At 32.6% G+C, this 12,959-nt stretch overlaps 1 protein-coding gene across 6 annotated transcripts in view; it reads right to left on the bottom strand.

The window, feature by feature from the left end:
* The window catches only part of Cdh19 (cadherin 19), a 119,925-nt gene that overhangs the window by 15,449 nt on the left and 91,517 nt on the right, over positions 1–12,959 (bottom strand). For 5 of the 6 annotated variants that reach the window (XM_087191516.1, XM_087191513.1, XM_087191518.1 and 2 more), the window contains 2 exons: positions 8,219–8,336; positions 2,000–2,251 (listed from right to left, as the gene is read on the bottom strand). In XM_087191516.1, the coding sequence (XP_087047642.1) occupies positions 2,000–2,251; positions 8,219–8,336 (370 nt within the window). The remainder of the gene's footprint in view (positions 1–1,999; positions 2,252–8,218; positions 8,337–12,959) is intronic. The other variant, XM_021239263.2, reaches the window with a different exon arrangement.

Genomic DNA, 12,959 nt, shown 5'->3' with positions numbered 1-12,959 from the left:
TAACTTTCCAATTCAAATTGGAGAGAATAGTCACGAAATTTTCAAAGTCTGTTACTATTAAATGACTTATACTTCCTACCACCCAATACATTTCTAGTGCTTTCAACTATGAAACTGTCTGTGGTTTCTTGGTAGAATTCTGAGATGAGTTGAGGCCTATCCCTGTGGTTAGCTAAGAACCTGCTGTCATTATGCTGATATTACTGCTTTAGGCTTCTGGTATCTAGAGGTATAGCTCTGAATTCCATTCAGATCATTAGAAATAGTTTGAAAACCTGATGCAGGGCACAAGAAAATGATAATTTTCCATAGCAAAATATGTTTGATTGTTTTTTGAGTCTTTTGACAGAGGGTGAAGGAATAGCAAGTTTGAGAGGTCTGTTCGTATCCCAGAAGCAGGGGCTGATGCAAGTACTTTCAACATTCAATGAACTTGGCTTGGCTTTCGGTGTGAATTTACAAAGGAAATAAAAGTAATGTTTAGACTGTCTATCCTGGTGTTTGCAGCAAAGGAAAAGTAAATGCTACATGATTAATTTGTAGCTTTCAAACCCCGATGAAGTCAAATTAATGTTCAGCTTCCTCAACTGTAAAAGGGGTATAACTTTTCTACTTATTAGAATAAAATAATAAAAAATGGAAATATTAACTGAGATTTTTATTGACTGCTTTCATTAAATAAGATGAACACTTCCACACTCCTCAATATTATTTACTGTCTTTTTTCACAAAAATATTTTTAAAAAGTGACTAATATTGTATAAACTTGTTATTTACAATATCATGCTTTGATAAGTGGATTCATTATGAGATGATTACATCAAGTCAATTTTTGTTTCCATCACCTCAAATGCTTACAAATGAAATAAGTATGTCAAAGAAATGAATAAGGTATGGAATAGCCAAGATATGGAATAGTCAAGGTACAGAATCAACCTAACTGTTCACCAATGAATGAATGGCAAAGAAGACATGATATATATACACAGTAGACTTCAATTTAAAAGATAAGAAATTTATATTATAAAATAATATGAATAAGCCTAAAGAGCATATTTCTAAGTGGTATGTGACTTGCATAGAAAGACAAATTCTGTATGAACCTGCTTATATATAGAATGTAAAACTGTCAGATTCATAACGACAGGGGGTAAAAGTTTTCACCAGTATCTGGTGCTGGAGAATAAGGAGATATTGCTCAACAAAAATATACAACACTTCTGGGCCAGGGATTTAGCTCAGTGGTTTCGCCGCCTGCTGCGCAAGTTCAAGGACCGGAGTTCGATCTCCGGTACTGCCCACCCCCCAACAAACACAACACTTCAGTTAGACATTAGGAATAAATTCAAGAGATTTGTTTTACAATGTGACAGTTATAGTTAGCAATAATATATTGGGTAACTGAAAAGTAGTAAAAGAGTAGTGCCCCATTTTTTTGACATTCTGCCGTATGTACTCTAGCCAGTTCTGGTATAATGCTGGATAGCGTTTCATTCTGGTTATGGAATCTCAGGTTATTACTTATTACATCCATAACCACTGATAAAACATGCAACTCTTTGAGTTCCAGTTGTTATATGTGTGGAATATAGGCAACGGCCATTGCTACTTCATAAGATTATTGTGAGGGTCAAACTGCATTATATACCCAAAGCACCAAAGACTATCTTGTGGAATGAGCACTCAACAGATGCTCATCGTCATTACTATTATTTTGTGTAAAATGTGTTTGTTACAATTAATATATTTCAAAAATGTTCACAAATACGTATATATACACATACTCTTACAACTCAAGGATCTTTTGATATATGGTTTCAAATGTATATTTATCTACTCTATTTTTCATTTCATCTATTTAGTTTAACAATTATAACACATTTACAAAAGCAATTAAATACATACACACAATACTGCTATTAGGTATATACATAATAAGGTCTATATTCACCGAGTTACTTTAAATAAATAAATATATGTGCAGTTCAGCAGTACTTACCAAATATTAGCATAATGCAGATCAGAATCGCAGTAATGATTTCTATCCCAAATCCCATGGAAAGGATTAATTCCTTATTACTACAGGTCTGAGCATTCTCACTGTCATCACAGTCACAAACATTTATTGTTAGGGTGTTTGTGCTTGTAAGTGGTGGAATTCCATTGTCAACAATTAAGATAGTTATATAGAAGACAGGCTCTTCTTGAAGGCTAAAACCAGTTCTATTTGTCAAAACTATAGCTGTGTTATCTAAAACAAAAATTGACACACATAATTTTTTCAACCATATGAAAGGAATTAAAATATCATAAGCAATAGAGGCAACAGCATAAAGATGTGTTCAAATAAGTTTTTAAAAAGAAACTCTGTTCAATAGACAACTGAAACTTCCACCTCAAATTTGAATTATTTAATTAGATAAATTATTCAAATCAGTTCCAAAATTTAAGAAATGATGCTTGAGGTTAAAAGTAATCAAGCTACTAGCATTTAATTTATACTAATGGTGTCAGGTTCAGTAGGTTAATTGTACCGGACACTACTATCTCAACTACTCAGAACCTTTTATTTTCACAAATACTGGAAATTCACAGGATTTCCTGTTATCTATTACAACATGTGATGCTATATAATTTGTTTTGTTTAATATTTTCTGTTTATTTTTTTTCTGGTACTGATGATTGAATCAAAATAGCACTAAGCTACATCTTCAGCCCAGTTTCATTAATTTTTTTGAAAGAAGGTCTTTCAAAATTTGCAAGACTGTCCTCACACTTGTGATCCTGCTGTCTCAGCCTTCAGTAGTTGAGATTACAATGTGTTTTCTTTTTCTTTTTAATTATTTTATTGGTATATGTTAGCTATACAATACATTTACATTTATCACTGGGTGCCTGTACCTGTACATGATGTATCTTGGTTCTTATATTTTTCCCCATTACCTGTGCACCCTTCACGCCCTCCACCCTTCCCTATTTACATAGATTTGGTTTCCATTTTTTTCTTTTCTCATAATTTTTCCTTTACCCTCTTTCCTTTCCCCTTGCCCTCCTACCATCCCTACACCTTTGGACCTTTTCCCTTTTCAAATTATCAATTATTCATTTTAATCTTTATTTACACTTTCAGTTTCTCACACTAGAGAAACTATTTGTGTGTCCCATTTATTTCACTTAAGAGTGTGGCCTCAATATGTATCCATTGAGCTATAAATGTCTCTAGTTTCTCATTCTTTATGGCTGAGTAGTACTCCATGTTATAAAAAAAACCACATCTTTATCCAGTTTCCAGTTGATGGGCACGTGGGTTGTTTACAAGCTTTAGTTATTACAAACTGTGCCACTATAAACATGGGTGCACATGTATCACTGTGGTATGATTCTTTTAATTCTTTTGGGAAGATACTCAGCAGGGTAATAGCTGGGTCAAATGAGGCCTCTAGCCCTGGTTCTTTGAGGTATCTCCATATATATTTCCACAGTGGTTGCACCAGTCTGCACTCCCACCAACAATGGAAAATGATTCCTTTCTCCCCACATTCCCGCTAGCATTTGTTATTGGTTAATTTTTTTATAGCAGCCCCTATTTCTGGGGTGAAGTGGAATCTCAGTGTTGATTTCATCTGCACCTCTCGAATGACCAGCGATGTTGAACATTTTTTCATATATTTATTTGCTATTTTTACTTCTTTGTCTGAGAAGTGTCTGTTCATTTTGGATGCCCATTTTTGAATTGGGTCTTTGAATTTGGGGGCCCTGAGTTTATTCAATTATTAATATATTCTAGATAGTAGACCTTTGTCTGAGGTACAGCTGCTAAAATTTGTTCCCATTTTGTAAGTTGTCTCTTAGCTCTGTTGGTGGCTTCTCTTACAGTGCAGAAGCTTTTTAATAAGATGAGATTCCACTTGTTGATTCTTTGTGCTAGTTCCTGTGCTACTGAGGTTTTGTTCATAAAATCTTTTCCTATCCCAATGTCTTCAAGTGTTCTACCTAACTTATCTTCCAGCAAGTTTAGTATTTCTGTCTTAATATTTAGATCTTTAATTCACTTTGATCTTGGTTTAGTGCTTAGTGATAGGGGTGAGTCTAGTTTTAGTCTTTGTCAGGTTGAAATCCAGTTTTTCCAACACCATTTATTAAATAGGCTATCTTTCCTTCAGTGAGGGTGGTTGGCTCCTTTGTCAAAGATGAGGTTGCTGAGTGTGTCTTAAGTTGTTTCTGCATCTTCTAATCTATTCCACTGATCCTCAGGTCTGTTTCTTTGCCAGTACCATGGTGTTTTTATCACAGTAGCTTTGTAGTATAGCTTCAAGTTTCAGATTGTGATACCCACAACCATGTCTCTGATGCCTACAATTTCTTTTGCTTTTCTAGATCTCTTCTGGTTCCAAATGAACTTTGGATTGTTTTCTCTAGTTCTGTGCAGTATATTGTTGGAATTTAAATGAGCATTCCATTAAATCTATATTGTAGTTTGGGAAGTATGGCCATTTTCACTATATTGGTTCTTCCTACACAGGAATAAGGGATGTCTTTCAATTTTCTTATATCCTCATCAATCTCCTTTTTCAGAGTGCTGTAGTTTTCAGTGTAGAGGTCTTTTGCTTCCTTTGTTAGGTTGATTCTTAGATATTTCATTTTTTTGGATGCTATTATAAAAGGAATTGTTTCCATAATTTCTCTCAGTAAGTCTGCTATTTGTTTATAAGAAGGCTGTTGTTTTTAGTGTTGACCTTATATCCAGCTGCTCTTCAGAATCTGTCAATTAGGCCTAGAAGTCTTTTGGCTGAGTTTTTTGGGTCTCCTATGTGAAGTATCATATCATAAGCAAATAATGACAGTTTAACTTCTTCTTTTCCAAACTTTGCTTCTTTTATTTCTTTCCCTTTTCCAATTGGTGTGGCTAATATTTCCAGAACTATATTGAACAGGAGTGGTGATAGTAGTATCCTTGTCTTGTTCCTGATTTTAGCATGAAAGTTTTCAGTTTTTGACCATTTAGTATGATGTTGGCTGTTGGCTTTGCATAGATAGCCTTAATAAGGTTGAGATGAAGACTTTCTATTCCCATTTTCTGTAGAGTTTTTATCATGAATGGGTGTTGGATTTTGTCGAATGACTTTTCTGCATCTATTGAGATGATCGTATGTTTTTTGTCCTTGCCTCTGTTAATATAGTGTACTACATTTACTGATTTACCAATGTTGAACCATCCTTGCATCCCTGGGATAAATCCAACTTGGTCAGGGTGTATGATCTTCTTGATGACACTCTGTACTCTGTTTGCCAGTATCTTGTTGAGGATTTTTGGATCTATGTTCATCAGGGAGATTGGCCTGTAGTTCTCTTTTTGGTTGTGTCATTCCCCAGTTTTTGGAATCAAAGTAACACTTGCTTCCAAGAATGAATTTGGAAGCCTTGCTTCCCTTTCAATTTCCTTGATGAGTGTAAAGAGTAATGGTGTTAGTTCTTTAAATGTCTTATAGAATTCAGCAGTGAGGCCATTAGGACCTAGGCTTTTCTTTGTTGGTAAATTTTTTATTACATTTTTAATTTCACTCATTGTAATTGGGGCATTTAGAATTTCTATATCTTCTTCATTCAACTTTGACAATTCTTATGTATGTAGGAGTCTGTCTATTTCTTCTGTGTTTTTCATTTTGTTAGAGTCCAGGTTCTCAAAGTGGGTATTGATGATGCTCTGGATTTCTGCTGGGCCTGTTGTGATTTCCCCTTTTTCATTCTTAATTGCATAGATTTGAGCCTTTTCTTTCTGTTTTTGGATAAGGTTGACTAAGGGTTTATCGATTTTATTTGTTCTTGCAAAAAACCAACTCTTTGATTCACTGATTTTCTGTATCATTCTCTTAATCTCCATTGAATTGATTTCTCCTCTGATCTTTATAATTTCCTCTCTTGTATGAGATTTGGGTTTGTTATGCTCTTCTTTTTCTAGGAGCTTGAGGTTCTGCATAGGTTATTTATCTGAGTTCTCTCTGTTTTCCTTATATGGGCATCAACTGCTTTGAATTTCCCATGTAGAACTGCTTTCATTGTGTCCCATAGATTTCTGTATGTTGTACTGGCATTATCATTTACTTGTGGAAACTGTCTTTCTTCTTTAATTTCCTCTGTGACCCATTGGTTGTTCAGGAGAGTGTTGTTTAATTTCCATGTGTTTGTGTGACTTTTGCAGTTTCTTATGTCATTGATCTCCAATTTTATGGCACTATGGTCTGATAATATAGAAGGAGTAACTTGAATTCTTTTACATTTACTTAGACATGTCCTATGAACTAGCATGTGGTCTATTTTGGAGAATAACCCATGTGCAGCCGAAAAGAATGTGTATTCTGATTTTGTGGTGTGGAACACTCTGTAAACATCTATTAAGTCCAATAGCTTGGTTCAGGTCTAGAATTTTATTGTTAATTTTTTGCCTAGATGATCTGTCTATTTGTGATAGTGGGTATTAAAGTCTCCCACTACAATTGTATTAGTATTTATTTGATTTTTCATCTCCATTAATGTTTGTTTTTTGTAGTTGGGGGCATTCGTATTTGGTGCATATATATTTAGGATTGTCATCTCTTCCTCTTGGATTGTTCCCTTCACAAGGATGTAATGACTGTCTTTGTCTCTCTTAATTAGTTTTGGTTTGAAATCTACTTTGTCTGCAAATAAGATTGTTACCTCTGCTTTTTTCTGGGTTCCTGTTGAGTGGAGATTTTAAACAATGTGTCTTCTTATTAAAAAAATATAAGTAATAGTATTTGGAAGCGTATGTACTACAAGACTATTTCTTTTTACTTTGAATTTAGTAATTGATTTTCTATTTAAAATTCAAAGTGTCCTTAAACACAACCACACTAATTTATTTGTCTAGATATATCATTCAAAATACTACTGAAAAATGTAGCATATACATCAATATATATGATACTGTTCTTCCTTAGAGCCCCAAATTCTCTAAATGACATTTTTCAGTTTAGTTTCGTTTGTCTTTGAACTATGTTTTCCCTATAGGTTACTATCTGGTGCTTTGGTTAATTTTTGATTTGGAGTGACTTTTACATGCTTACAGATATGTTCTGTAGATGCCAAACCAATTTCAGAGGATGCTAACAATAAAATGCAAATACAGAGAAGTTTTTTGAAATTTATGTGTATTTATAACATTTACTAAATCGTCATTTTAAAGCTAAAAATATGCAGCAGTTAATGTCTCTAAACCCATATAAACTTATTTAGTAGTCAGATTTAAGTGGCAAGAAATGGTTCCCATTTTTCAATATATGTGTTATTAAATTACTTGTAAACAAAAATCCTAGGCAACCATATTTTTTTGTTTCAGTATATTTATCTTGCATCAGTAACTTATCTTAATGTAAAGAAACCTAACGTAGCTTTTATATATTGATATATGTGTTTTTTTCATAAGTATGTCTGAGCTACCTTCCCTGGGAAATTTGAAAAAAAATATCCAACGGAGAAAAATTTCTTCATATATACTCCACCAAAATTTCCTCTGGATCTGAGGCTAAACTTAGTTGTAAAAAAAGACTGTTGAAAATATTAGATTTCAAATGCCTAGGTAAATCTTGTATTTGACATATAAGGAAAAGTTAAAATGCAAATACATATTATAACCAAAAGTAATATAATGGCTGCATGTAGTTAAACTCCTTCTACTAAGAGGGAGTTTAAAACCTGTTTCCCCACACAGAACCTTTCAGAATAATTTACCCTTCATTTGACAACAAATAACTTTTCATAAAAAGAATAAACTTAACTCAATTTCATGTATTTTTAGCTTCCAATTAATGACTCCAAATATCTGTGAATCAATCATGCTAACACCACGGTAAGTTAAATATATATCACTTTCTCCTCAGACACAGGTTGGAGATAAAGATAGGTGAGGATGTGGAAGAAACCACAACGTCAGAAATATAAGAATGTTTTCAGGACCATGTAGACAGTAAAATGACTTAGAAAGTAGATGATGTTAAAAAGTGACTCTGATTTGAAGTAATGGAGTAAGAAATGAAGCCTGTATTTTCAGAATTTCACTTTGGGTTTTGTTTCTATCTTTATGTATTTCTCAATATTAACATGTTGGATGAACAATACAAAATCAGTGACATAAATCCCATTAAAATCAAACATGATTTATGGAGAATGGGTCAAAAATTTGTTGAGGCAATGGTATTACCTTGGTTATCTATGATTATAAAACTTGAGTTGCTTGTGTCTTCCACAGATAAGTTAAAGTAAAAATGGTGATCTTCTACTGATTCATCTCTGTCTACTGCACTGATGGTCTGGATTATCTAGAAAAAGATGGAATATGGTTTTTGTGCTGTATGGTTTCACAATCATGATCATTTATTATTTTTAGCCTTTATTACAGTTAACAAAATCCCAAAAGATATTCAGGATGCAAGTGCCAAATTAATGGAGAATGTTAAAATATTTTTCAGGTTAAAATTATGTGTACTTTTCTCTTTCAAAAAAGGGTTATAATATCACATAATAATGAATTCTTATAGATGGTTCAGGTAGATTCCATAAGCTAAGTTTGTTGGAAAGAAGTTCTCAAAGCATTATTTTTATATTTCAAAATTTCCTCCTAACCACAATCTGACATTTCTCTCTTCCTTCTTTATTATTCTTGCTTTCTAATCTTCATGCCAGTCATTATGATTGGTTAAAGTTATGTATTTCATGTTTATACCAAGAGAAAAACTTTAACAGAGTTACTGGATTCAATAAAAAAATTGCTAATGTAATGAGTTTTTAAATTGATTTGAAGCAATAATGCTTTTAAAGCATAAGGGCAATGTATATACCTTGGACTCATAAAGATTATAAGAAAATTCTTCACCAAATAAGTTATAATCTGTATCTCAGATCATAAAATAGTGAATTAATAGTTATATGAACAAATCAGTTCTCAAGTCTTTTATTTCAAGACATGAATATATCAGTCAAGTTGCTCATTATTGCCAAAAAAGATATAGTTGTCAAGATCACACAGTGAGATTGTGATTAATTCCAGAAATTAAAGTAAATTGATTATAAAAGTTATTATTTTGGATTTTTTAGAATAAAGTGCTTTTAACAACGTGTCAAACAAAGTCATCCTCAATTGCAAGATGACAGATCCAAATTTATAAAATTTTACTCCAAAGAGAAAATATATCTCCACAAACATGAGGAATATTATGAAATGAATGCAATCCCTACATGTAAATAATGGTAGAGAAATACTACATTGATTCTTATATTTCTTGATAATTACTTTAATACAATAAAAAACATTTTCATTTAATTCACACATAAAGTAATAAATTTGAATGCTGTGTCATATCAGGTAAAGTTTCTATTTTAGAAGATCATCTAATTTTCTACAGGTTGGGTGAGGAAAAGGGCTTAGAATTCAGTGCTCTGAATCCTGGCTTGCCAAGTTGTCAAAGCTTGAAACAGAGGTATTAATGCTTAACTTTCAGGATTCACCTTAAGATCATATGTCCTAGTTTAAAAAAGACTGTGCTACACATGGGAAAGTGTCTATTAGGTATTTTGTTCATGAAGATATTCCCTTGTTAAAATGTTCATAGGGTAGTTTTCTGAGTATTATTAGCAATCCCTTTACTGAAATAAGATTGATAATAATTTGTGAAATTTATGTTTGTGTTGTTATATACACTCTTGTAGACACTCTTGATTTTTAGATAAGAAGTAATTAGCACCTAAGTTTCTGTATTAAACACAAGCAATTGACTGAGTGTTGAAAATCTCTGCCTTGTGTTTGAAAGCTTAGGAAGATTAGATAGATTTTGACTTTGGATGTATTTTGAAATCCTTTCACCAAACTACCCAATACATGGTGGAATGTATCCTATACACAGTCTAAGTAAACTGAGCAGAATTTCAAAATTCTGCCACTTTTTCAACAAGTATGCCTGCACTTCCATTTGTTTTATAAGCTGAATTTCCACCCGCATCACTGGGTTGTATTTGTTTAAAAAAATAGGAAGGCACTGACATAATACCATCAGTCCATGTGGGGTACTTATAGTTCTACTTAAGTAACTTTGAATGTGCACATCTTTCATAAAAACACAAATCTCCCAACACTGAACAATATCACTACACTCATTGTTTTGAATGGAAATATGTATTTCTCCTTTCAATGTAAAACATGGAAAGGACTTTGTATTCATCTTCAGATTAAATTCTAGATAAATTATTTATTCATTGCATTCACTGCATTTCTGAACTATTCCCTTATATCTAATTACCCGAGCCCACAGATGCCCTTTTGAATTCATAAGAAGAGAGGAAGATATATTTAGAATATATGACATATGAAAAATTTACATTTTGAAATATTGGGAGACAATAATAATTTTAAATTATGGAAAATTTGGGTGCCTTTATTTTTATTATCTCTTTGCTCTCTTGCTACAATTTTGTAAAATTTCTTTCTAACACAATATGTTCAACTTTCTATATACTGTTCTTTGAATTCTATTTTTCAGCCTAGAGCATCTAAAAATGCCTGTCCTTTAATAGGAACATGTCTGTGAAATATACAACATTGTGTACATTATCTTAGATAACCTTCACCATGATCCCTGGGAATAATTTTACTAATGTTCTTATTTCACAAATATTTATATTGAGTTTTAATTAGTAAACTGCTTGGATCAGAATTAGAATGGAATCTAATACTATGGCTGGTATGTGTTTCCTGAGGTATCTGAGTCTTACCTGTGCTTTATAAACAATTTCATGAAATGCAATCATGTATTGAGAATTCTTCAATACAAAAATGTTAGAGAAAAAGTAGAAATTGTTATAAATAGGTTAAAGAAGTTTGAATTCCTCTGTTTAGTTGTTCTTGATATTTTATCTAACGTTACATTCAGAAAGAAAATAGTCTTTCACAGTTAAGGAATTTCTGTCAATAAACATGAATAAATATCAATTTTATGCCGCTCTACTGAAAACAGTGAAACAAAAGTAGAACTGGTTCATCAAAATAAATCTATAAGATTCGAAAAGACTTAAAAATCTCCAAAAAGTCAAGGTATGAATTAATAAACCAACAGATTCAGAGCCAGCAAAATATCTAGTGCCCCCCCCCCTCTGTTTTAAACACAATATTAGGGGAAAATTTTGGAGAAATTCGTGGTCATGATCTGGTCATTTTGGTCCTGTACAAAAACACAGAGATGTACTGTTTCCCAAAGGACATTTTACAAATTATATTATACAAATATTCAGTGTCATAGATATATAATTTTTCCACTTTCTTATAGAAATATAGCTTTATTTAGTTAAAAATTATGTAATTTTAAAAGTTTTATGTGAATATATACCTGCTTTTCTTTAATTTTTACAAACATTGAATAAAAATTTATATAAAAATAAACATATTCAAACAAAATTGATATCTAATTAATATCTCAAAGGTATGTAGTGAGTAGATATTTCCTTGGTGTCCAGGACATGTCAAGCAGTCTGAGGTTTTGAAGGAGCCATGGTGAATAAGAACAAAAGTGTCTCTGACACCTTTTCACAATTTAGTGGAGTAGAGCAGACAGATAGAACTTTCCATTTAAAGAGTGTTGAAGAATTAAATAATGCTTAAGGTACATTTTAAGGAGTACATAAAAAAACTAAAGGACAAAATACCTAAAATAAACAGAGATGAGAGATTCTATTATTGCCACTGAAATAAGAAAATCACACTTCAAAAGTAAGTCTTGCCTAAATCATGGATGTTCTAGGAGACTACGTTACAGAGCTTAGGCTTTATTCTAAAAGACACAAGTTTGAAGCTGAGCAGAGTTGTGCACACCTATAATCCCAGCACTTGAAAGCCTGAAGCAGGAGGATTCCAAAGAATTCCAGGCCAGCCTGTGCTACACAGTGAGTTCAAGACCAGCCAGAGACTAGAGATAACAAGAGCCCATCTCAAAACAAAATAAAACAAAACAACACAAATTAAAGGTTGGGAAAAACAAAATCATTATTTTTGTTTAGGATCTCATGATGCCTAAAAAATAATTAGCCTTTAAAATGCTTCTTCTGAAGAGTCCCTTAAGACAGCTCTGGAGAAAGAGAACCCAGTCAGCAAAGTGCTGACATGATCCCAGCGACTAACTGGTATTTAAAATGTCTTGAAGTGACACACAAAGGTCACCAAAAATCACAATTATAGACTGTAACATTTTTTATGGAAATGTTACACAAATTATGCAAGAATTTGTGTAACTAAGGATGGTAGAGCATAATGCGGATAGATATGACGTTACTGAGGGCCACAATGTACCTGTCTATTTGGAGCTCTAAATGATGTCATAAAAGTCACATTATTTACAACAAGTTTTGCATTCTTCTGGCCACTAGCTCAACTCTAAAATCTGAATGACCTGAAAATTGTCTATGTGTGTATATGCTTACTTAATAAATATAATTTGTTTAAAAACAACATCTTTGGGATTTTATTAATAAATGAATGGTGTACGATTGGATAAAGCAAAGTCCAGTTTTATAAGAATACTCCTTTGCAGAATGAAGTATGGCTCACTCCAGAGGACATGCTAGGTCCAGGGTACTGTATGAAGAGTGATTGTGGAAATAAATTGACACATTAAGGAGATGCTGAGGAAAGAGAATTGAGAAAAAATTTCAATTTATTGCATCTAATTAATAAAGAGCAGAAAGAACTAGGATGATGCCCACATGTCTTTCTTGCTCAAAATGATAAATTAGAACCATTTTGCTAGAAATAGTAAAAAGAGGTAGCTTTGGGAGGAAAAATGGTAAAACCATAGAACATAGGAGTCTGAATTTTCAACAGGTAAATGGACATAGAAATGAAAGGAAGAATGAACTAGTGGAAATTCAATTCTAGAAGTCATTTAGATATGAACTATAAT

Source organism: Heterocephalus glaber, unplaced genomic scaffold, assembly GCF_053883595.1.
Source record: "Heterocephalus glaber isolate CG9 unplaced genomic scaffold, H.glaber_assembly_v1.0 deba00000331, whole genome shotgun sequence".
Taxonomy (NCBI): Eukaryota; Metazoa; Chordata; class Mammalia; order Rodentia; family Bathyergidae; genus Heterocephalus; species Heterocephalus glaber.
This window is presented reverse-complemented; position numbering and strand designations above follow the sequence as displayed.